At 39.5% G+C, this 26,465-nt stretch overlaps 1 protein-coding gene across 3 annotated transcripts in view; it reads left to right on the top strand.

Moving 5' to 3' along the window:
* LOC112107759 overlaps nt 1–26,465 on the top strand; it is a 61,657-nt gene that overhangs the window by 8,868 nt on the left and 26,324 nt on the right. For all 3 annotated transcript variants that reach the window (XM_024201618.3, XM_024201619.3, XM_024201620.3), the window contains exons 3-8: nt 4,870–4,938; nt 7,238–7,268; nt 8,847–8,906; nt 9,337–9,417; nt 11,220–11,356; nt 19,930–20,052. In XM_024201618.3, the coding sequence (XP_024057386.2) occupies nt 4,870–4,938; nt 7,238–7,268; nt 8,847–8,906; nt 9,337–9,417; nt 11,220–11,356; nt 19,930–20,052 (501 nt within the window). The remainder of the gene's footprint in view (nt 1–4,869; nt 4,939–7,237; nt 7,269–8,846; nt 8,907–9,336; nt 9,418–11,219; nt 11,357–19,929; nt 20,053–26,465) is intronic.

Here is a 26,465-nt window from a genome sequence, read left to right as displayed (position 1 = left end):
ACTACAGACATCATGTTCAGGTACAATATTTTTTTGATTCTCAAGATCAGAAGAGAGAAAACTGTTTTAAGTAATGAAATAGCGGGAAAATTATAGAAGTAGTCACTGCTGTTACTCTTAACAGTCTTCATTAATGCACATCCATAAACTGGAAGTTAAGAATATTTTGAGTGCTGTATAGAGATAGCTTGGTCCTGCAATGATACCCTGGATAAAAAAACAACCAAGGATATGTCTACCCTGCTGTTGCAGATGGGATTGCAGCTCATGTATGCCTACCTGAGCTGCAAGCTTTCATCTGCTTACCACAGGTCAAAATAGACATGAAGCTGCTGTAGTGCTGAGCTTCAGTGGGGCTGTATAAGTGCACCTGGAACCCTGGGTTTGTAATCATGTTTCTAGCCCATGCTGAAACCATTGCTATTTTTAGCCATGCTAGGTAGATTAAAGCTAGAGCAAGTATGTCTACCCGAGCTGCAATTGCACCTCCAATTACAGTACAGTAGAACCTCGGGAATGGAGGTTCTTTGTAACTCTGAAATGTTCATAATTCTGAACTAAATGTTATGGTTGTTCTTTCAAAAGTTTGCAGTTGAACATTGACTTCATTCAACTTTGGAACTTTACTATCCAGAAGAAAAATGCTGCTTTTAACCATCTTAATTTAAATGAAACAAACACAGAAACAGTTTCCTTACCTTGTCAAATCTTTTATTTAAACTTTCCCTTTATTTGTTAGTAGTTTACACAGCACTGTACAGTTTTTTTTTGGAGGGGGGGAGGGGTCTCTGCTGCTTCATGACGTACTTCCAATTCCAAATGAGATGTGTGGTTGACCGGTCAGTTCGTAACTCTGCTTGTCATACCTCTGAGATTCTACTGTATAGACGTATCCTAAGAGACGACCTTATCCATACATAACACACACTTTCATCTCACTAGGGACCAAAACTATAGTGCTTTGTGCTTATTCGTATAGTAATTGATCCAACTCTGTCCTTTGCAGCAGTAAGAAGTTCACACAAAGACATACTTACTGTGATGGGACCCCCGGGGTACAACCTGGAACTGTGGGACCACTGTGCCCCCTTAACTCTCCAGCCTGGGCTGTCTCTCATGATACTTTGCTAGTGACAAGCAGCAAACCTCTCCAGATGCTATGATCACTCAGTTAACAACATGCAGGGACACACCCAGCTAAGTTGCATGAATACTCTCTAAGACACACATGAACCATATATGCGGAATCACCAGCAAATCTCCCCAGCCTTGCACTCCAGAAATGGACCATCTTACACTACACAAGACCTTCTCTTGAACAGTGTAAGCTTATTAATTAGTTCACTGCTTCGTTGAAGGTTGGTGGACATGCACCAGTCTTTGTAATCTGAGCAGATTCCCCAAGCACTTTAGACAAATTCACTGGTAAGGATAAAATATTAAAATAAATTTCTTAACTACAGAAAGATAAATTTTAAATGATTATAAGTGGTAGTTACCTAAGAAAATAACAAGTAAACATGCATTCTAAATCCTAAATTTTCAGACTGAGCAAGATTTGAATCAAACAGCTTTTCTCACCCCATTGCATGTTGAATGCAGGTTACAGTTCTTAATACACAGCTGAATTTCCTTCTCAGCCTGGTACCAGTCTCCTCAGTTCAAAGTTTTTATCTTCCCAGCATTCTCGTTGTCTTCAGCATAGGTGGGGAAAGAGAGAGGTCGTCTCATGATGCCACTGTCCCATATTTTATACTCTCAATTCATGTCCCAGGAAAGATACTGGCCCAGACATGTCCTGGTGGGCTTTGCTGAGTTATAGTCATAGTCAATCCCCATTTTGTGGTGCCTGCTCAACTGTTTTGTATAGAATTGTAAATTTCTTGTTTACAATTCCCCTGCTGGTCAATGGCTTGTGATGGTCGCTTAACACGCATCTGTGTATGGGTCACCTCCTTTGTTGCCTCTGGAGAGCTAGCTCTGGGCGACTCCCAGACACACAACATATTTCAATGTCAATCATATAGCAGAATATTATAATTCCATATACAATGATTATACACATAGTTTTACAGAACAATGAATTTCGGCATATACCTTTCATATGATACCTTGCAAGGCATGCTTTGTATGAAATATCACAACCATATTCAAATGATGAATATGGGAGTTACAGGGTGCTACTTTGAGGTACAGTGCATCGTACAAATTCTTAATTGGACAGTCAGGATAGAGAAGACCATCCATGTGTCTGTCCATTTTAGGATTTTGAAGGTGCCTCTGGCAGTGTTCTCCAAGTGCTGATGTAATTAACGTGTCACCAACATACAGATGTCAGGAAATGTAGAGCTAGTGTATATCTATGTGCATAAACTTCCTAGTCCTAGACCATTCTCCATTTTTAAGAATTCTGGTTACATATACTGCAGACTGTTTAAAGTCCTTAAAACAGTATTAAATGCTTAGTGCCCTCCCCTTCCCCCCAGAAAATATAGTTTGAAATGGATATAAACCCTCATGCATCAGGGTCTATGTCAGCCTCTAACTGATGGAAGTTAGAAAGGAATTTTCTTTATGAATAGGTTATTTCATAATACCCGTTATAGTGTTTCTTGAAAGGTGTGTTGCGTAGGACAGTAGATTGGGAGTTAGGAGACCTGAGTATTATTCTCAGTTCTGTCACTGAACTGGTGCCACCCGATTTCCACTTCCATCTTTTATCTGTCCTGTCTGTTTTAGATTGTAAGCTCTTTATAACATAGTCTGCAACCTTCTTAAAGTCCATATTTATAAAAAGAGCAGAAAGGCGTGATGGTGATGAGGCTATAGAATTTTGGGGGGCTAGGAGGAGCCTGGGGCTATTGTGGCACAATAGAGGGGATTTGGGACTGGGTATGTATGGGGAATATAAGAGAGAGATGATTGGGGGGTGTGACATGAAGGGATGGGAGTCATAAGGTACATGAGGAAAGGAGGCAGCAAGAATCTGTTGTGTTCATGTGGAGTGGGAGTGAGAAAGGGGAGATGGAAGCTGGGCACACAAAACTGACCCAGGACTTGAGGAAGAGGATGAGGCAGAATGTGTGGTGGCCGGTGGATTTGTGGATGGGCGTAGAAGGGAGGTGCAGCAGAAATGAATGATAAAGCAGCTGAAGTGCTTTGGATGACAGAAGGTGGTGAAGGAATTGTGGCGGAGTGTGAAAAATAGTGCTTGTGTGGCAGAGGCTGTGATGGACACCAGGTGAGTGAGTGGGAGGGAAAAGAGACTGCTTTTGGGCAAAGGGATTAGGCAAGTAGGGGGCAGTGGAGGTGAGGGGAAGTAGGAACAGAGAGAGAGGGAGACTTAATAAACAGAAGTCAGTATCAGTGTTGAGATGCAGCAGGATATTGTGAGTACGAAGCACATTTAGCGAGGGCAGCAGAAGTATTCAGGGCATTAGGCAGATGGTGGGGGTGTTAGGCAGAGCATCAGAGAGAAACTCTTGTCTGTGCATTGTGAGGACTCTCCAGTAGAGGGAAGTACTAACTCTGGCGGGTAGAGGATCATTGGTGCTACCTATAAAAGGCAGCACCATAGCCCAACTTCCTACTCTGGCTGCAGGTACGGGCTTTGCTGGGTGGGGAAAAGGCTCTTCCTTTGAAGGTCCTCGCTCCCAGAAGGATTTCACAGAACAGCAAACCCTCCTTGGCAGGCCCCTGGAGAAAGAAGATGGGTGATGTGCCAAACAAGCCAACTATCCTCCAGAAGACTATACAGAGAAGTGGGGGGAAATGGTCACCATACCCCACCCCCAGAGTATTTAGATTGGAATGCTGGGATGTTGGGCATGGAGTGGGGGAGTTGGGTGTTGTGTGAGTTTGGAGGGGACAGTTCCTTGGTTAGGAAGGGACATGGGTAAAACAGGAGGTAGTTGTGCAGAGAATATGCACTCTACACTCCCCCAGAAGCAAAGCCCCTGCTAAGTGGAGATCTTGTTTCTTTAAATTTAATCTCTTCAAATTTGAACACAGATGAGGCCTTTGCATAGTGGGGGCTATTTTGCTTAGAAGGGAAGCAGGGAGTCAGGGAGTATGGGGTAACAGATATGTTGGAGGGAAACATCTGTGCTCTACGTATCTCTCCTGAGGAACCTCATTTAGTAGGCCCCCGCGTCCCGATATTTGACCTCTGTCATCTGGTCACCCTACCCTGCTCATTCCCGGCCCAATGTGAGTATACAAACCTTAGGAGGTCTACATTTGCTTAAAGGACTCACTCACCCTGGGTACCTTTCAAGGGGTGTATGGGGGAAAACATTTCTTTCAGCCCATTTCATTTTATATCTATTGCTTTCTCTTCAGTTTTGTAGTCCCTTCAATGAAGTGTTGATGTGAATCACACTTCTTGCACAACAGGAGACGAGAGAGACAACACTTCCTGGTCAAAGTTTTCAAATTTCTTTAGAGCTTGGGTTTTATATCCTTTATTTTGGTCATCTTTTTGAAGATCACTTTTCCATACCTCTTTTAATGAGATTGAGAGAGATGGCCTCCCCTCTGGTACAATGCAGTTGAATGTATTTGAAGGGTTTGGGCGAACCTGAAACCATCTTATGCTATGGAGAGGGACTTTTAAATGAAAGACAGTACTTTGATCATCCTCTTTGGAACCCAGTGAATAGAGTTTTGGCTGCTGTTCAGTCTAGCTTTAGAGGACTTGTGTTTCAGTAGAAATCAATCTGTACAACCTCAGGGTGTATAACTGGAGATTATTAAATAGGGAGATTTTGATTAGTTTGAAATATCAATGATATTTTTCAGAATTATAGTATTTTTCTGTTTGCTTGCATAATACTGTAGAAATAATTATGAATCTTCTTTTTAACCTAGATTTGCAAAATCTCCTGTGCTTCTGCATTAAACTTGCAGACTCATTTCCTTGGATTCAAACACAAGACGGTAAGATTAGGGTGTGTGTGTGTGTGTGTCAGATTTTGTAGATAGTTACATTAAACAGTGATGATGTGTAGGATTGTAATCACTATTTTCTCTTTTTAAAGTATTAAATGTTCTAAAATATGTAAAATTAGCAAAGCATCTAACTTTTTGTTTAGAATTTTCTTGCTTTACTATTTCTGTCATGTACAGTAAAGCAGAACTTTTTTGTATAGCAATGATGTTTAAAAAGGTTCATGTTGATCTAGCTGTGTATTGCTGTCTCGATTAGTAAGAGCAACAGGGGATTTAAACATTGCAACGCTCAGTGTTGCAGTGCCTATCTCCTAGGTACCCAACCAGTGGAATTCACAGCCTCAAGTTAGGTGCTTAACACTCCCTATACAAAGCACGGGAGCTTTGGCATCTAAGAAGGGGATTCTCAGAAACCAGAAAGTTGAGCAGGGTGCCATCTAAGCTAGCCAGGAGTGAAATGCAGATGGAAAAAGGGCAGGTTCACAGTGGTACTTAGGCACCTAACTCCCATTGATCTGGGCCTTAGGTGTCTATCTCCATTTGGGATTCTCAGCTGTGAACTCTTCCCTGAAGCTAGTCACCTAAGCCAGGTCAGTCCTTTCTTGTGTGTGTGGTGGGGAGGGGGGGGGGGGGGAGAGGGAGGGAGGAAAGAGAGAGAGAGACCGACCCACCCATTATAGCCTGTTGGTTAGGGCACTCGTATTATCAGGTCCTGTAGGGGGGAACACCTAGTTTGGGAATCCTGCCAGGGCTTAGGTATGAGCAGGGGCTCTGGGATGGCATCTGGACTTAAACAGCTTTGTGCATACCCATTAGCAGAAATTTAGGTATTTAAGGGGGTTAGGCACATGCAGCTTTAGGCAGCAGCTGAGCTATGGTTTTGTGAATGCCATTATTACCTAAATATTGGATTTAGGTGCCCAAGTTCCCTTTATAAATCTATCCCAAAATATGTTTCAGAGCATTATGCTCTAGTCAGTAAGGGGCACGAGGCAAGATCAAATACAGATGCAGATATTTATTAATCTAAATAATGAGTCTAATATAATAGGAAACAGTGGATTGATTTAAATCAGAACAATGTAAACAATTGACTTTTACTAATGATTTAAATCAGCAAGCAGGAACCATTGATTTAAAAATCAATTTTAATTGTGTTTTGCTTTTGTACTTTTTAGCTATTTTCCTAAAGAAACTTGATTCTAATTAATTGCTAACCACTGAAATGTTGCAACTAAATACAGCCTTTACCCTAAACTTAGTGCTTCTCTTTGCTAACCTTTCTTTGCTAACCAAGAGGATACACTATCTAAATAAATATAATTGTTTTAAAATATGTATATAGAGTCTTTAATTTTTACATTTTTATTATGTTTGAAAATGGTGAATTATGCATTTTTGATTTACTAGATGATTAATTTATACTTGTAATTGGTGTCAAGCTCTATTTGGGTTGAAGTGCAAGTTTAATTAAAAAGGCACAAAACCAGCATTTTAAAAAATTAAATTATCTTAAATGTGCTGGATACATAAGAAAAATGATTAAAAAGTTTATCAAAACATGTTTTGCATTTTAAACTAATTGTTTTAGTAAACAAAAGAGGTATTATCTGTAGTTAGTGATTTGAACTGATCATTTCTGGTCTGTGTGTCGTTCAAAATTTTGGAACTTGTACATCTCATCCTCTCACACTTAGTTTTTATTCATAGATTGGGAGTGGAAAAAAGCTCCCCTTTTTCAATTCCCAAATGGTTTCTTAACTTTGAATGAACTAGTCATTTGACTGAACTAATTGAATAAACATAAATGAAGAAAATATTCTCTAACTGCAGAAGAGGCTCCTGCTCTTAAAAGCTGTCTTAGCATTGCAACAGACTCTGGTTCTAGCTGCTCAGCTAGTGACTTCCAGTAGTTCAGTGGTCTGGATTTCTTTAGAACTTGGTAGCAAATATGTATTGCTTAATATTATTTTTGTATTTAATTTCAGTGATTGTAATAGATTTAAGTCTAGCCATTAACCTAGGTTGTCAATTTTAAATAGGTTTATTTTTTAAACCTGTATTTAATTTAAAAAAATACAATGTTTATGATTTTGAAAAAATGATTTTTATTCACCCTGATATCCATCCATCCATCGGAGAAAAATTGCCTTGTACATTTTGAATAATCATCTTTTGTGTAACCCTTAATCTAATTAGTTTATTATATAAATAGTGACTGTCCATCTCTTTGACAATGCAAAGTTTCTAAGAAAACATTAAATCAGTTTTTCTCTCATTAATTTAGGTTGAAGAAGCTCTAAAAGCCCATGGCATTGGTAAGTACTAAAGTTTAACTTTTTGCTTTGGTTAAATGTTTTTTATAAACATCCATACTAAGTAAGTGACCTTTTTTTTAAGAATTTTAATTTTAGGTCCAATCCTGCAGAAGACAGTGTAACTAATTGTGCTAGTAAGGGGTGTACAGGATTGAGCACTAGAATTGTAACTAGTAACATTTTGGGATTAATCATAAGAGGACTCTGAGACCTGGTCTGCACTAGAGAAATAGCTAGAAGAGGTTTGAATTCATTACTTGTGGAGGGTTAACTTTTAAACCAAATGATAGCTATTTAATTGTCAACTTCAATTATTCCACTGCTAATTATTTTAACAGAAAAATAGCATGGTTGTATTTCATAAAGTTCAGAGGTGGAAAAGACTTAAGTCATTTTACACACCCTTGGCCCTAAAGTTGTACAGTTTGATACAGTGTATTTTCCAGTCTAAATTTAAATGTCCAATTAAATTTTTTATGTCCCAAGATATTGGACTTTTCTTGTATTGTTTGGAGAAAGTTCCACAGCACAATAGACCCCTCACCGCTGGGCAGTTCCCTCTTGCCCTCCCTTTTTTTTTTTTTTAAATACATTGGTATTCTTTTTTCTTACTTTTATCCCATTATTCCGTGTTAGACCAGAATTCAAATTCAGATGCAAGCATCACAAGGCCTGTTTGGTGCTCTTTCATGCATGGAAAAGTAAAGTCTTTTTAAATATTAAATTTTGAATAGAAATAACTTCTGCAATGTATGATTACAGTGAAGGAGGGATCTGATATACTTTCTATACTTCTTCTTGCAGAGGGGGTGAAGCCAACTGGGTTTCCTCTTTGTCCTGCAATCTTTCCTGGTTTTTCAGGGCTTGTCTACATTAGCTGTTCTCATCAATTCCCCTGTGTAGATAAGCAGTCCCTTGTGAATGCAAGGATCACCAGGAGCACTGTGCTCTGCCCTTATGCCATAGAAGAGTTCTTTATATGAAATTAACTAGCCCTTTCCAAATCCCCTCTCTGTATCATCAAAAAAAGAACAGGAGTACTTGTGGCACCTTAGAGACTAACAAATTTATTAGAGCATAAGCTTTCGTGGGCTACAACCCACTTCTTCGGATGCATATATGTATCATGTAATGTTTCCAAGTAGGTGTGAAGTGCTGGATTTAAAGCTTAATGTAGCAGACTTTGATTCCAGGCTGGGTACCATAGGAGATTTTCACTATTAGTGAGTTCTGCTGTAATTTAATACTTTGGTATGAGTTTAATTAATTGTAAAATTGGCAACTTGGTTGCTATTGTAATTTCTTGTCCTCTTTATTAAATTGTCTAGCACTAAGTTGGTTTATTGTAATTCTTTGATGCAAATGTTTGTGCTTCAACTATTACCAGCAAAATTTAACTCTTGGTACACAAAGATTAAAGTAATAGAATTTGTTCCTTTACACATCAACAAGAAGCTCTCGTTGTTTCCTTTAAACATGGTGCATGTCCAGTCTTTCTGACTGGGTTCTTCTCAAGGTCTCATTCCAGTCTTTGTTCATACATTTTTATTCTTTTTTTATTTATTTTTATTTTTTTAGTTAAAACTGTGGGTGGAATAGGGGACCAAGCGAAAGCACCTATAAAACTTCCTGATTATGGTAAGTTAATTTCCTTATTCAATATAGTGCACAAACACACAGCTGTGCCATGATTTAATGTCCTCCAAGAGCCAGTGATGCTAGAAGTTAGCAGGTCATTGGGGAATTTGCTTTATATTGTGTTTTCCCCTTTTAATACCTCTACAACATCTTCCTTGCAAGAGAAGACAGTGTGAGTGGGTGGGACTTCAGGGATAATGCTTCATCACATCAAATGGCTCGTTGCTGTGCCTCCTGAAGGGCATTGCAGAGCAGGGATTGGTTTGGATTTGTTGGCAAACTTAAGTCCGTGACTGGAGTGGGGGACACCACTTCCTTCTCCTAGATTTCTCACTGCTCTAGGGAGTATCTAACTGTACACAATGCGTGGTTATTATTGCTTTGGTATAGGGAACTAACCACATTTTAATAAAGTGCTTTTATTTTATAGTTCAAACTGAGCCAGAGAAGTTTCAAGGACAAACCTTGGAAGAACAGCTTAATACATGTAAAGATTCAGAACCTGCACTTGGTGAGCATTTTTTTAAATGCTGTAATTAAATGCCAGCAATGTTTACATTTCCAGAGGGATTGAGTGAATTTGTTATACTATACAAAGCACATGTGATCTTTATAGAGGAGAAGGCAAAAACACTGCATTTATTGAATATACAACAGTTAGCATATGCTTTTTAGTCACACACACACACACACACACACGCTCTCTCTCTCTCTCTCTCCTCCCTCCTCTGCCACTTGATGTTTATACTTACCAGTCTGTTGTAGCTGGAGTCAATCTAATGGCCAGTTAGATTGAGCAGGAGTGAGGAGCTGGGCTCTTATCGGTCACGATCCGATGCTCCGAGGCTTTGCAGGACTAAACCCAGAGTTCCATGGCAAAATACCCCAGCTCATAGTTGTAAATTCCCATTTGAGTCCATGCATTTTGCAATGTCATCCTGTAATCATTAGACCTTAAGTGGTGTTAATCTTGGTTTTCTGCTGTTATCATTTGATGGTTATTGTCGGGCTTCCCATCGTTATCTCCTATTTGTTGTCTCGCCTTCGGGGGTGCCTGCCTCACCTCTGAGGTCGTCAATGCTGCTAAAATGTTTAGCATCGGATACAATGGATGTTTTCTGATTGTCTCCTGGTCTTTCCAAGTCTCTCACTTTTTCTTGACGATCTGGACATTTGTGATGGCTTTCACACCTTATCTTTTCCTGATGTATGCATTCCTCATTCACACAAACAATCTCTTACAGAAACCTTCAAAGGTATACAGACAGCAGTATACATTGTAAATCAAGCCTTGCTAAATTTTATAACTAAAACAATTCACATTGGGGCTTCAGGCCCTCAACATTCCTCTAATCTCCTTAACATAGATACAATACAAGATCCTGTCTCTTACTTACTAAAACCTTAAAACAAAGAAATGTATATTTAACTAGCATGCCTAATTTGCAATACATATAGGAAACCATAGTAGACATTATAACTTAATCTAAAACAAAAGGGTGACCATAATCAGTCATAAGGATTGTTCTGGTCTGTCATTTCTTTCTGCTATTCAAAAAGGGTGGCTGACAGGATAAAATCAAATCATACATTAATTCTCATAGTACAATTATAAAATCCTGGTCCTACAAATTTATACATTCATAAGTATGAAATTAGGTAAACCTTATACAATTTACATTAGGTGTTCTGCTGGTACAGTGTGTAAGTGGATCTTACTGACGAGAGTTCTTGGAATTCTCATTGCATATTTATTCTTGATTAGGTTGAACATGTATCTGTTGAGAGTGTGGGTTACAAATAATGTAAGGGTATTTATACTAGAAGCTACTCTTGACTAAACGATTCAGTGATTACTCTTATTATAATATCATAGTTGATGCGTTTGAATATAAAAATGCATTTTTATACAAACATGTCAGTTTCTCTTTGTTGGAGAGGAGACAGTCTATTTCTAAGGAACATAGAAAGAGACAGTAAGCAAAGGATTGTCCTACATTTTCCAAAAGTGACTAGTGTCTTTTGAATACCTCAATTTTTGTTGCCCAACTTGAGGGAACTTAAAGAGAGCACTTTTTCACAGGTGGGTAGTTAGGAAGATGTCTTAAGCTTAGCACCCCAAAATCGAGGTACTCAAAATAGCTAGTTATTAAAATCTTGGCCAGTTTGTTTAGTACCTAATAAGTCACTAAGGCTTGCTTTAGTTTCTTTTTCTTGTATGAACTGTTGATCATCTGTGTACTGGGTAATAATATGTAGTGCAGATTGTTTTAGTAAGCACTAAATTGTAAAATATCCCTTTCTTCTATACAGGACTTGAATATATAATTGAATACCGATCAAAAGAGAATCTCCTTGTTCTCTACGAGTGTCAGCTGTGCCACTGTCAAACGGGACTGAGTAACATGTTCATGCATGTTTATGGCTCTAAACATAGACTGGCATATCTGGTAAGTGGTTTTTTAAAAAAAATGCTTTATTTATTTATTTATTTTTGAGTAAGTGTTCTTTAGACTATTAGGTTGGTGGCAAATTCTCTACTTGCACCTTTCATTTTAAATATATTTGCATTAGGATGTTAAACCAATAAAAATAAAATGGTTTTATATACACATTCTCTAAGGCAGGGGTCTCAAACTCAAATGACCACGAGGGCCACATGAGGACTAGTGTATTGACCCGAGGGCCGCATCACTGACACTCCCCCCTCTCTGCCCCCGGCCCCGCCCCACTCCACCCCTTCCATGAGGCCCCGCCCCTGCTCCGTCTCTTCTCCACCTCCTCCCCTGAACGCACGGCTCCCCGCTCCTCCCCCCTCCCTCCTGGAAAGTGCTAAGCGCCACCAACAGCTGTTTGGAGGCTTGGCGGTGGGGAAGCACCTGGAGGTAGGCAGAAAAAAAATGAAGAGTAATATAGTAGTATAGTATTCAAATATAGTATGCTATTAAAAGTCAATTTATTAACTTTTTTATTAACTTCTTTAACTGTAATATGAAAAGTCAGTGCTAATTTTGACAGTCATTTCATTTTTGGCCACTTAGGTGGCAGTGTTTTGCATCAACCAGAGCATCAATATTAGGTTTGATATTCTGAGACGAAACCAATCTCAGTGTTGCTTTCAAACGTTCACTAGTGAGCCTTAACCTTAACACAGATTTGTTAATCTTCATGGAAGAGAAAAACTGTTCACATATATATGTACTTCCAAACATTGCCATTATCCTTGCGGAAGCAGAGAATAACATGGGAAATCTTTCTTGTGAAAGAAACCTGTAGAATTCTGGAATTCCAACATCTGTATACTTCTGCTTCAAAATGGTGTCACACTGAAGCTCCACTAACTCCATCTGCATTTCTTCTGCAACATAGTCAATTTCATCAGCAACTGGTGTGGAAAAAGTTGAAAATGTGGTTCAAGTGCCTTGAAATCTTTAAACCGCACATCAAACTGTTTGTGTAAGTTAGAAATGATCTCTGCATATTCTTTCAAGGATTTGGGTTCAACTTTTCCTAAGGAATTCAGAGTCAAGAAATGGACCAAATTGTCAGCAGTCAGCAGTTTCCCCCACAAAGTAAACTTGACTTTGAATGACTTAACACTGTCATACATCTATGTTATCACCTGTTTTCTACCCTGAAGTTTAAAGTTCAGTGCATTCAGGTGATCAGTTACATCTGTTAGAAAAGCAAGGTTGCACGTGAAAGTGGAATCAGAAAGCTGTGGAACCTCCTTGTTTTTCATTTTCATGAAGGAATCAATCTCCTCTCTAATTGCAAAAAAACATTTCCACGACTCAGCCATCTAACTTGAGTGTGATACAGAAGTTCCCCATATTCACTGTCCATACTTGCTAGAAAAGAAGTGAACTGTGTGTGATTCAGCCCTTGTGCATGTATAAAATTAACAGTTTTAACAACTACATCCATAACTTCCTTCATTTGTAGACTTTTACTACACAGGGCTTGTTGGTGCAAAATACAATGTATACTGGTGAAGATAATTCCTGTATATTGAGGCTGTTCAGTTTGGTCTTCAATAATCCAGCCAGACCAATGTTTTCAGAGCACATTGATGGCGCACCGTCCGTAGCCAAAGATACGAGTTCATTCCATGGCAGCGCAGCTTTTTCAATGCACTCTTCCAGTCCCTGAAATATGTCCCGTCTCGTTGAGGTACCCTTCAGTGGCATTAAGTCTAGCAATTCTTCAGTTATATTCAAATTGCAATCCACACCTCCTAATGAACACTGCACTGTGCAGTATCTGATACATCTGTACTGTCATCAAGAGCAATTGAAAATGCTTCGAAGTCTTTTGCCATTTGAATCAATTGTTTTTGCACATTATCAGCTAAATCCGTTATCCTGCAGGCAACTGTATTGGCAGACAAGCTTATACCTTCAAAAAGTTTCTTCCTATCAGGACATAAAATTTCGCTGGCCTTCATAAGACATTCTTTTATGAATAAGCTTTCTGTAAAAGGTCGTGATGATTTAGCTATCATTTCGCTTATCACAAAACTTGCTCTTACTGAATCTTCGCTAGACTTGTCAATCCCCGAAAATAAATTTCTTTGCTTGTCAAATGCTGCTTTAAGTTGCTGAACTTTTTCCTCTCGGATTTTTCCGGTGAATGCATCATATTTTTCACGGTGCATCGTGTTGTAGTGCCAACGCACGTTATACTCCTTGGGAACAGCAATCATTTGCTGACAAATAAGGCATTAAATTTTATCTTTTATCTCTGTGAAAAAATATAAATTCTCCCATTTGTCTTGTCTTTTCTTCCATGAGTGTTCTTTTTTTGACGAAGTCATTTCCAAGCGGTTTTAAATATATACACTCAGTAATGCACCTCACTCAAAGGACAAAACACGCACTTAGTTAGATTTACTTCTGTTAAAGCCCCTCCTTTTCCCCCCGCACTGGGCTGCAGCACCTCTCCACCCCTGCTTCGCCTCTTCCAGGGATGGCAGGTTTGTAGAAATTTTGGTGGTGTCCAGAACCTGCCCCCCCCCCCAAACTCCACCCCCACCTGCCTAAGGCTCTGGGAGGGAGTTTGGGTGGGGGAGGGGGTCTGGGGTGCAGGCTCTGGGGATGGAATTTGAGTCCTGGGTGCAGGCTCCGGGCTGGGGCAGGGGGTGGGGGTGCAGGAGGGGGTGAGGGGTGCAGGCTCTGGGACAGAGTTTGGGGATAGGAGGGGGTGCAGGGGTGAGGGCTGTGGGGCTGGGGATGAGGGGTTTGGGGCATTGGAGAGGCTCGGGGTATTGGAGAGGCTCAGGACTAGGGCAGGGGAAGGGCAGCCTGCCCTGGCCCTAGTGGAGGGGGGCACTAGGACCCTGCAGCAGGTGATGCCGGAAGCCGGCAGAGCGGAGCAGAGTCAGCATGAGCTGCAGGCTCCCGGGTGGTGAGGGGGCAGCAAGTGGGGGCCGGGAGACACTCGGGGGAGGCGCGTGCGGGCAGCAGGTGGGGCCGGGGGAGAGACCCGGCCCCAAACATTGGGGAGCAGCGCGCAGGGAGCTTAGCTGCCACAGAAAATAACTCGGGGGGGGGAAGAGGGGAGTTTGGCGGCGACAGGAAGTAACTGGGGGGGGAGGGCGCGGGGAGCTTGGCGGGCCGCAGGGAAGAGCTCCATGGGCCGCATGCGTGTTTGAGATCCCTGCTCTAAGGCAAGCTCAGTTGTAATAGAGCCACACACCTGGGTTTATGCTCTGGACTGTTACTAGGTGTAAAATTCTGAGCTGTTCCTTTGCCTAACAGTAGCAAACATGTGCCTACCTGCTGCTGACTCCCTAAATTGTCAGTTCCTTTTCTTTGGTTGATTGAAGAAGTTATCTTGATAGCAACAATAAAAGCCTCAGCTTTTCTGTAATATAAACAGATAGGAACAGGTATATTTATAAAAAAAAATTAAAAACACACACTAGCAAAACAAGACACTGCATTGCACATGCTTCTCTGTCTGGGGAGAGAATGAGAGAACAAACAACATTTGACAGATATGTAGTCATGTTGCTTAATTGCTCTACTGGCAGGCGTTCAGATACTACAGTAAGGTGTAATATAAAAACCAGAATGGAATAATTCCTTAATGGAAGGTTTTTCAAAAGTTACATTTTTATCATTTATAATTTTTTGATTTCTAAAATAAAAGAACCAAAACAGTGAAATTTTTTTGTCTGTTCCAGGGTGCCTCTAAGCATATGTTCATTTTAGGTCTACAGGAACATTGTATGATAAGAGTACATGATTGGGAATCAGGAGTTCTGAGTTGTGTTCCTGGCATTGCTGCTAGCACAGCATGTGACTGGGCAAGCTGTACCTCAGTTTTCCAGTCTGAATATTTGTGAAGCACTTTGAAATCCTTGGATGGGAAGGTGCTTTTATAATTATCAAGTATTTGTCCTTTTTGAGTTCTCTTTTTCTTAATATGTTCAGAAAAATGACATTGCCCCATCTTTGAACACTGACTTGAATTTACTCTGTATCAGTCCAGGATGGACACTTCAGAGCATTGCCTTTTGTGCTTTGAAGGAGTATCATGATGCTCTCAGATATGGGATCTGCTCAGAGATGGCTGTTTAAATTCTCAGATCCTGTGAAGAACTCTTGGCATCCCTTAAGTTAGTCATTGGAGGCTACAGGGTCAAATAATGGTTCATTGTTGATAGAGATTCTGCTGAATCTGTCAACTTTTATTCAGAACTCAATTATACTTGTATCACAGCAGCACTTCAGAGCGATCCATCTGCTTCAACTTATCGGTGCCAAATAGATCTGTTGAGACAGCCACACAAGTTACAGATTTTTTGATGCATGTTTCTTCTGGTGCTATATTCAAACTTAGAGGTGAAGGTTAAGCCTCTAACAAAATGCAGAGTGAGATCTGCATTGCTGATTGAGATCTTCGCAGCCCTTTGACACCTTATTTGCTCTTGACTCCTATTTATATATTTGAGTTCTTTCCTACTAGCTCTATTTTTGTTAGTCCAGATTGGACAAACATCATTAGGGTCTTGAATGCAGCTTGGATTTGATGTAGGGTCCATGGCATTTTTCAACCATGTACCTTCAGTTAATTTGATACTACAGTTGCCATATGCAGTGAGCATTCAGGGCATATTCTGTGTGCCAAGCCAGTTCTTAGTGATAATATGGCTGTATGCAGCCAATCTCTGGGGTGAAAGCTGTGCCCAACCTTTGGTTCCTTCAAAACATTTAAGTACTGTACTATTGTATGGAACTTCTTCATTGGTACAAGGGGACCTTGTAGCAAGTGATATTGTCGCAAACATTGGCAAAAAATCAACATGCCCAAATTTCCATATGGCACTCAGCATCTTGAGACTTTGAGTGGAGGATGGAAAGGAATGCAATTCTCAAGTCAGTGCTGGCTAAAGGAGTGGTCCCTTAGTAATCAATATGCAGCTCACAAGGGCCGAGGAAGAAAACTTTTTCTCAGAGAATTTGAGCTTTAACTTCATGAGAAGGATAAAAATTCCTAGGAGGACGTAATGCAGTTCCTGGAGCTGTAGGCCCTACAAGATTCTGTAGTGAAAGGAGAGCAGCTAGCTCTCTCTTATTGCAGTTGAATCAAGAGATGAAGCATAATTCTGCATAATAAGGGGGGGGACACTATCAAATATTGTTTACATCTTCCTTGCATGAGTTTAGTGGAGGCAGTAATGGCCAAAATGAGAACTGACACTACAACAGGATACATGGTTCAGTTTCCCTGAGTCATGAAGAGATATATTGATTAAAGTATTTCTAGTAGGAAATAAGCACTATCATTTCAGATATTGCTATTTGAATTGGTATCAGCTCTTTGCATATTTTTATGAAGAGCATGGATTTTGTAGTGGTGTTTTTCCACAAATGCGAAATTGTGTTCCTCTAGCTGGCTGAGGACAGCTCTTTAAAAAGATCCAAGAATCTATCCAGATCACTATCCTGTTGCTGAAATCTGAAATTGAAATTAATTTTAATAAAATTAAAAAAAAATCACAGCTTGTTTCTTAAAATAATTTAGAATACATAGCCCATTCTAAATGTAACTTTGAAAAGTTGTCTTTACATCTTCAAGAGTATAACTCAAGTAGACTTGGATCAAGATAAAAGAGGCAGCAGAGAAATGGTGTGCTTAACAGTTATCTCTCCTATGAAGCTACATTAGTGACCTCTGGCAGTTTTTCCATTTTCCAGTGGGGTTGCTGGCTGTCAGATAGCTGTCTGACATTAAAGGATGATCTGTGAAGTTGGGCTGCTCAGATTCCTGCTGGGGGATGTGAGATACATTAAGAGCCATTCTTTTTGTTGGCAAGTCAATCTTAGAAGGGTTATTTTGGCTTCCTATGGATTCATGACATGCTCCCAATGGGTGGCATGACATTCTCAGAACTATCTTTCTGGCTATTTCCTTAACATAAAATATTTAAGGAATACTGGCTTATTATTCAAGCTACCATGAACCCTACCCACCATTTAGGGTTAACCTTGGGGCAGATAACTTAGACAATTGTTCCTAGTAAAACCATAATAAAAGACTTAAAGATTGATTACTGTGGTCCTTTATGGATGGGAGAACACAACTGCTGAATGATCGAATGGAAAGTTTGATATACAAAATACAGGGTAGTTAAGCAGAAGAAGATAGTTCCAAAGCCAGGCTGGATTGATTTTAAATAAATTTTAACAGTTATTTAAATCAGTAAACAGGAAATCTTGATTTAAATAATTGATTTAAATTATTATTTGCATTTATACTTTTTTTTCCCCCCCCCCCCCCAAAGCAAGATTGATTCCTATTGGTTGGTAACCATTAAAGCATGTTGATTTGTAACCAATCACCTTCACACTAAACTTTTTCTAATCAGGAGGATACACTATATATATTTAAGTAATTACATAGCTTGATTTATGTTTATTCAGATTCAATTATTCAAATAGTTTTTACATTTTACTATGTTAGAAAATGGTGAATGTTGCATTTCTGATTTACTAGATGATGATTAATTTATGTGTAATTGGTGTCAAGCTCTGTTTGGATGGAAATTCAAGTTTAATTAAAATGCACAAAACAAGCATTTACATTTTTTCTTAAAAACTACTTTTAATATGCTGGATAAATAAGAGAAAAAAGTTTATCAATATATGCTTTGCATTTCAAACTAACATTTATTAAAGTATTATCTGTAGTAGTTAGTGAATTGAACTGATTTTCTGGTCACCATGTCCCTCTAGATTTTAGAACTAGTAGACATCATTCTCACATGCAGTTTTTTTCATTACTGCTTTTTCAGCTCCCAAATGGTTTCTTAACTTTGAACTGAACGAGTTGAGTAAACTGGAATGAAGAAAATATTCCCTCTGTAATTGCAGAAAAGGCTCCTGCTCTTAAAAGCTGGTTTAGCACTTCAACAAACTCTGGTTCTAGGTGTTTAGCCAGTGACTTCCTCCAGTTCACTGGTATGATTTTCTTTAAAACTTGGAAGCAAACATGTATTGCTTAATATTATTTTTGTATTTAATCTAAATGATTGTAATACATTATAGTAAATGTAGGCCTTAACATAGGTTGTCAATTTCAAATTTAATTTTAAATAAGTTTGTTTTTTTAAACCTTATTTATTTTAAATGCAAAAATGTTTTTTTTTTTTAAATTATTTTTTAATCCACCATGTCCAAAACCCTTATTCTAGTCTTACGGGTAATGCTGCCCTTAAATGCTTGGGATGCTAGAAGAAATTATTCCAGACTTTTTCAATGGGACATATCATGAGAATTCCACACTCTCATTAGAATTGATCTTGGAGAATTTTTGCTATCTTTGCAGGTGATTCAGAAGGAGAAACCAATTGTGTAACATAGATTCCCCTTCTTCTCTCCCTCTCCTCCCCCCCCCCCCGCTTTTTTTATATTGATAAATTGTTCAGAGATTTGGCAAAGATCTGTAAATTTCAGCACCCAAGAGATATTTGGAATACTCTTGATAGGTGCAGTTATAATAAAGGCAATTTTGCTGCTAGGGGCATGCCTAGGGGGCAGTAGCACAATTAAAATCTGTTATAGTTTATGGGTTTGTTTGATGTTTTTGCACTTCACAGGCCCTGCAGAATTTTCTTTCCACCGGTTAAAGCATAGTTTCTCAGTAAATCATCAATTTCTCATGGTGTAAAAATTCTGCTTTTATCATTGAAGTATGTTAGAAAATAGAATCCAGCTTTGCTTTCTTAAAATGTGTTGAAAAATTCTGTTGTCCATGTGAAAATGGCAATTTTTGCCTGATTTATAATTTACCCAAAGATTTTCCCAGGGAAAAGGGCAGCTGTAACTTCAGGACTTTTCCACTTTCATATCTCTGAATTGCTACAGCTATTTTTAAAAAGATGGTCTTTTTTTAAGATTGGCAAAACTCTGTATTTCTCACTGAACTCATTTTCGAAAGCATATGCGCTGTATTTGCTCAAACTAAAAAATAATCTGAGGCAGAGAGTAAGTGTGGAATATTTAGCCTTAAAGGGTTATTTTTTTATTTAGATTTAAATAATAGATAGTTGTCAATTATAAACAGTTGAAAAAGGAGAGTTGGGCATGGCAACTGTAACTATATAAAGTACTCATTGCTGTAGTATTTGAGCACCTCACAATCTTTTATATATTTATCTTCACAATGCTCTTCTTGTAAGGTAGGGAAATACTATTATCCTCATTTTACAGATGAGGAACAGGCACAGAGATCAAGAGATTTGCTCAAGGTCAGTGAGAAGTCTGTGGCAGAGTAGGGAATTGAACTTGGGTATCCTGACTCCCAGACTAGCACTCTAACTACTGACCTCGCTTTCCTTCACTGGTAGTCATTGCTTCTGATTTTTGCTTATAATTAAATCCAAATAGAAAAAATTAGATACTGTATTGTACATAACTGCTTGTATTGCCAAAGTGGAAACAAAAGGAAATTTGACACTGTATTTTATCATTAAGAAAGTCTGGATTAATAGAGTGGGTGGCATTTTTATTTCTAGACACAACATTATCCTGAGATAGTGGAATCTGATGAAATTAGAGGTCGAGGTTCAGAACTGAACAGAAGGCTTAAACAAGTAGCTGCAGTTATTGAAAAGAAGGAGGGAAGAAAACAAATAAAGGTAATTAAAAAAAAAAAAAGAACTTCAATGCCTATGTATATTCCTTTCCAAATGCCTGTGTTTATAAAAAATACTGATGTCATCTTTTATTTATGGGATGGTGGACCCAACTCTCTTATTAACTTTGTAAATTACTGCCTTCATTATAAATACTCTGTTCATTCTTAAAATGTTATTTTGGGTCTAGTTTTCTGTTATTTACTGTTGAGCATGCATAATCAGTTTTTTTATATAAGTATATGCCCCTTCAAAAGTTCACAGAAGTTATATTAATCACCTTGTAATACACTATAACAAAAATGTATATTGGTCAGTCCTCCTTTAGCTAGTAAAACGGAGAATGGGCAGTTTCCCTGTTTCAGCAACAGTGAGAAACATGCTGTCATGAACAATATACATTTTACAGGAAAAAGAATCCCATGGTAAATTTCTGCATCTTACGCACTATCACAACTAGGTAGCATAACTTTCACATGCTACTGTTCAAACAAAAGTATATTTTACATATGGCAAAATCGACTTATTCTTATCGAGGTGCTTTGATTGCTTGCCATAAATCTTCATAACTGTTCTAAAGAATCCCATGCACGTGAGCAAATAGAATACAACATGCTAATCAATGCTTATATTAATGGCTATATTGTCATAATGTTGTAACATGCTACACTGTGGTTGAGTTTAGGCCAGTGACTGTCATTGAGGTACTGAAGGTGTTGGGAAGATTTTCTCCCACAATCTGTTATTTGTACCAGTGTCCTCTTTGGGGAAATAGTGGCTCCATTACTGGTGAAGATTCACTGCCTCCGTTAGGGAGGGCAAGTGCTGACTTCTCTTAAGAAAACTGTTGCAGGTTTTTACGCAGGAAACCAACTATTTTTGATTAATTATAGGCCAGTATTACGTCTTCCATTTCTGGGTATAATTATAGAGAAGGTAGTGGCAAGACAATGCTAAGTACCTAGATATCTTGTATCTTGCTACAGACCTGGGTATGGGACATAATCAGCACTGGTAGCATTAGTAGATGATCTCTTCTTGGTGCTGAATTAAGACCAACTATGCATGCTGATATTGTTAGGTATACCAGCAGCCTTTGGTACAGTTCTTTCTTTGCAGAGTGTTCCTAGAGACTGGTGCGAGACAATTGTTCCTACATCCTAAGAGCACTGTTTTATGGAGTTCCATAGGATTCCATCTTGTTTCCTCTTCTGTTCAACAGGTATATGGGGCTGCTAGGAAGATTAATGAAGAAGCCTGTCCTATTATGTATTCAGTATGCTGATGACACTGAGCTTCTTATATCCATTCCACTTGATCCAGCCAGTGCTAAAAAATGTCTAGCTTGGTTTTTCAGAGAAATTGGGTAATGGATGAGAGCAAGGTGGCTGAAATTCAGTCCAGACAGTTCAGACTGAGGTGATGCTGGTAGATATGGGGAAGCAACAAAGATGTCACAAAGGTCATATCTCAATCTGGGGGTGATATTGGATCCCCTTTTACTGTTAGAGGATCACATTGCAGCAATGTACAAGAATGTTTTTTGCCATCTGTCTGGCCAGGTGATTGCAGCTGTTTGTCTTGGATGTGTACCTTGCTACCATACTACATGCCTTTGTCACCTTGAAACTTGATTATTGCAGTGTACTCTATGTGGGGCTACACCTTAAATCTATCTTAAACTAACTTAAACTGGTGCAGAATGCCGCAGAATGCTTGTTAAGCAGTACTTCTTGATGGCAGCGTCTGTTAACAGTTCTCCAAGATTTGCATTGGTAGTCTGTTGGTTTTCAGATGGAGTTTTAAGGTGTGGGTTGATATAAACTGCGTTGGACCTGCCTCATTGAGAGAGATGACCTTTCTCCCTGTGCAATATTGTCACAGTTGTGATCAGCACAGGAGCTTGATCCCCATTTTTTTATAAAAGGCAAAGGGATGCTGGCTCCTTTCCTTTGAAATGTTCTGCTCCCCAGGCTCTGAAAAAGTGTGACTTTGTTGGCCTGGTGGGCATGCTGCAAAGCCCATCTATTTGAACAACCTTTGGTGGAGGCAGTTGAGGGTGGAATTTGTCTGTGGAAGTGTGGCACGTGTCTTAAGCTGCATTGGTCACATGACTTGTGACTAAATGAGGTGTGGTATGGTGGAAGGATGAAGTACTACTTTAGTTGATTTTTACTTTATATCTCCTACAGTCTAGAGTTTTTAAATATATATCAAGGGCACCCAGAACTTTGTATGAGAGTCCTCTGGTGTGGAGTCCAAAATCTAAAGAAATAATGCAGGAACTGCTTTCAGTAAGGTTAGAGGTGAACAGAAATGGGATATGTTTGCATATGTGATATTAAAATGTTTGCATGCAAATCCCTGATTTGCCACATGTGTCTGTCTAGCGACATGTATGCACAAATCAGATTTACACATACCCATTCAGCAAATGCGTGCTACAAACTTACTGAAAATTAGTCCGCGCTGTTAGTGGTATCCATGAAGAGCTGATTTGGTCTGAAAAGTAAAATCATTGCATCAATTTACCTTATTTCGACAAGCAAAAAGGGAACAAGAGGAATTATTCATTGAATCCTCAATTTGAGTCACTCTTGTTTTTAATTGTTGACTTTCTCCTGTAAAATGTCTGACTGAAACTGTAACATAGAAAATGTTTTTATGTGTGGAATTTTGCTGGAAAGAGCACAACTGCCAAGTTGTTTCCATGCAAGCATACTTAATCCAGTTCATTCAGAGACTCTAGATTGTATATTTTACTTGTAATTCTTGTTGTCCTTCAAGTGGTGTCTACATTTTCCCACTCACAGGATGCACCGGCTGCCTGCGGCTCAGATGTGGAACTTAACTAGTTAACTTAACTAGTGTCCGTTGGAGTGCTCATGTGCCCGCCCATTCCTTGCCCCAGCCATGTTCCTGAATAGTCTAGGGGTGAGGTTATAAAAGGGTGTGTGATATTTTAACCACCAGCTGAGAGAGATCAAGAACCGCTTTGGACTTTGTGCCTCGATCCTACCATTAGATAGTGCTTAGTTACTTACTAGTTGTTAATTTTAGATAGAAGTTATGTTTTAGAGTTACTAAGACTAAGTTTTTACAGTATCAGTAAGTAAGTTAGTATATAGTATAGTAGTGTTGAGGCATTGGCTTTGGCCTGTGATTATGGCAGATCCAAAGGTCAAGAAACATGTTTTAAACAGTGTGCTTCCTGCTCTTCAGTTTTCTGAGCATTGGATGTGCATACATGGTGCCATGCTGCCTCAGAGAAGGACATTTGACCTCCATATGTGCTATCTGCAGCACTTTTACCTAGAGATCTAAGAAAGACCGATAAAATAGGCTGCAAGCAGTACTCCTTCAAGAAGTGCTTGCAAGTGAAGCTTACTTGATCAGATAATATGGTTGACACCAAAAACTGGCATAGACTAGCCTTGTCATGAGATGTATTGAGGGACAAGTCTAAACATCATATTAGATATCTTCATTGACATCCCGTGCCTCCACCTCCCATCATCAGCTCAGACTTATAAGAAGTTCCTTAGACAAGAAATCTAGGAAGAGAGAGATTTCAGTGGAAAAGGACTTTATGAGAAAAGCGAATCTACAAATTAGAACCTCCTCTGAATCTGTTATGTTGAAACTGAATAGCGCACCATTGTGTAAAGACTAGAAATATAGCTGAGAGTCCACACAGCGTCACCGGATCCAGAGATAATCCCAGTTTCTAGGGACTTGGATCCGATGATGAAATCAAAAGATCCAAAGAACCTAGTTGTCAAGACAGAAGGAGGGATGGAAGATGATCTTGGATTCATGTAATGGTTCCAATCCTCTTATGCAACTATCTATCATGGTACAAGTGTAAATTCATCACTCAGATCTGATACCGCCTCCCTGATCAGATCCAGAAAATGAAGAACTTCGGAAGAGAAGGAACTCTCCGGAACAGACTGTAGCGGAGAAAAGGAGGGTAGAGGAACAGTATGCGACGCCTCCCCTTCCACTTCCCAAAATGCTGTCAGGTTCCCCTAGCAAGCTTCTCTATCTGATATTGGGTCTGTTGTTCTCTTCTCTGTTCCTAATCAGATTGGCATTGGATCAAAGACCTGATGACAGATCAGAGCAACGGGTGTTTTCCTCAGTCTGCTTATCAATTAGTAGAAAGTATTTGGGTTCTCAGCCATTTCCAGCAGACCTTTATGGTGGACCATACTATGGTCTGGACCATAACATAGACTTACAGACATTATTGGAGAATGATCCCGGGGACTAGATGGTTGTATTGGAAAGTTCCATGTTGCTAACAGGATTTGCAGCACAAGATACAGTGAGCAACTCCTTTTACCTCTACCGATAAGAGGATGCTGGCTCCAATGACATTAAGCAAGGAAGGAGCAATCTCTGCTGTGTTGCATGTTTCTTTGTCAGAGGAAGAACAAGTCTCTCTCCAAGATTTTCATGAACTGAATCCTGAGACAGACATTCAGACATCTCCAGGTGAGAATGTAGGGGGTCTTCTCAGTGGCTTTTCCAGTGGAGGATGTAATAACATTTCAGGAGTTGGTTCAGAGAATGGCATCTACACTTAAATTGCCAACCATTTTGGTGGAAGAAACTGCAACCCAGTCTCTGATATCTGGGTTCTCACTCTTCTGTAAAACATCATTACCAATTCTAGATGGACTTCTTCAACCTATTAAATTAATTTACGCAAATCCTTCATCAGTTCAACCAGTGTCCAAGAAGGCAGGCAAATTATATTTTACCCCAGGAGGGTTTTTTATTTTCATACTCACCTGTCTCCAAATTCCTTGAAATTAGAGGTGGCTGTTCAAAGTTCTAAAGGTGGCTTAGATCAGTCTGCTCCCTGAGGAGGACTGGAAGAAAATGGATGTCCTAGGAAGGAAGATTTTTCTCCTCTTCTACACTGAGCCTAAGGGTTGCAAATTATCAGGCTATTATAGCTTGTTAGTAATAGTTTCTCTGGGAGATGATGTTGGCTTTTACTTTAGTGTTACTAGTGGAACAAAAGAAACTTACTGATGCCATTGTCACAGAGGGACAGCAAGTATCAAAGCATGCTGTGAGAGCATCTGATTCCTTAAACTCTGCAGACAGGGCTGTAGCAGCTGCGACTTCTCCCCAAAGATATGCATGGCTCAAATCATCAGGTTTACCCCCAGAAACTAAAGCCAAAGTGAAGGTCCTTCCCCTTGAGGAAGAAAGTCTGTTTAGTACCAGGACAGGTAAGATTCTGGAGAAGAGCAAAGAAACAAGGTGTTCAGCAATATCTTTGGGCATTTAACAGCCACCCAAGAGAAGACCAGGAGTATTTAGGTACCAAAGACAACACCCTTTCTTATCTGCTTTTCCATCACAGAGAAGACATTATTACCAGCTGCAATATCTTCAACAATCTCAACAAAGGAAGATTAATTTCAAACCCAGGTTTAAAGGCAAACCAAATATATTTGGCAACTACAACACGAAACCGTAGGCCACATGTTTGACACATTGTGCCACAGTCCTCAAGCAGTCTTACTCCCCCTCCCCTTGAAGACTGTGACTGACATTATTTCCATTGTTGGGCTTCCATAACCACAGACAGATCTTAAAAATTATTGCCAGTGGGTATTCAAAAATCTTCCCCCTTCCAACCCACCCTCCCAGTTCCTGTTCAGGAACCCCTTCAACAATAACTTGTTAAGATCAGAGGTTCTGGCTCTAATCAAAATAGGAGTTGTAGAACAGGTTTTAGATGGCTACAGAGGCAGGGGTTTCTTAACCTTTGCTTCTATTATTCCTTCCCTTTCTCCAAAAGATTGGTTTGCAGCTCTTGATTTGAAAAATGTCTATTTTCACATCACCATAAGAAACACGTAGCACAAATCTCTTCAATTCGTAGTGGAGGAGGCCCATTTCCGCGAGCACCCTTTAAAGCTTTTTTTTTTTTTTTTTTTTTAAAGCAGATTGCGCAACTGGTAGCCAATCATGCTCTCCGACGGGAAATTTAAAAAAACAAACAAACAAAAAAGCAGATGCCACACCCCCGGAAAAGCCCCCAAACAAGCAACATGCTACTTAAAGAAATGAATAGGCCGGGGTAGGCAACCTTTCAGAAGTGGTGTGCCAAGTCTTCATTTATTCACTCTAATTTAAGGTTTCGCGTGCCGGTAATACATTTTAACGTTTTTAGAAGGTCTCTTTCTATAAGTCTATATTATATAACTTAACTATTGTATGTAAAGTAAACAAGGTTTTCAAAATGTTTGAGAAGAGTCATTTAAAATTAAATTAAAATGCTGATCTTACGCCACCAGCCTGCTCAGCTCGCTGCCAGCCTGGGGTTCTGTTCACCTAGGCCGGCAGCGGGCTGCGTAGAGCCTGCGGCCGGGACCCCAGACCTGGGGGTG

The sequence above is a fragment of the Terrapene carolina genome, unplaced genomic scaffold (genome assembly GCF_002925995.2).
Source record: "Terrapene carolina triunguis isolate 2854851 unplaced genomic scaffold, T_m_triunguis-2.0 Scaffold613, whole genome shotgun sequence".
Classification (NCBI taxonomy): Eukaryota; Metazoa; Chordata; order Testudines; family Emydidae; genus Terrapene; species Terrapene triunguis.
The sequence above is the reverse complement of the archived record's forward strand: the minus strand, read 5'-3'. Positions and strand labels throughout refer to the sequence as shown.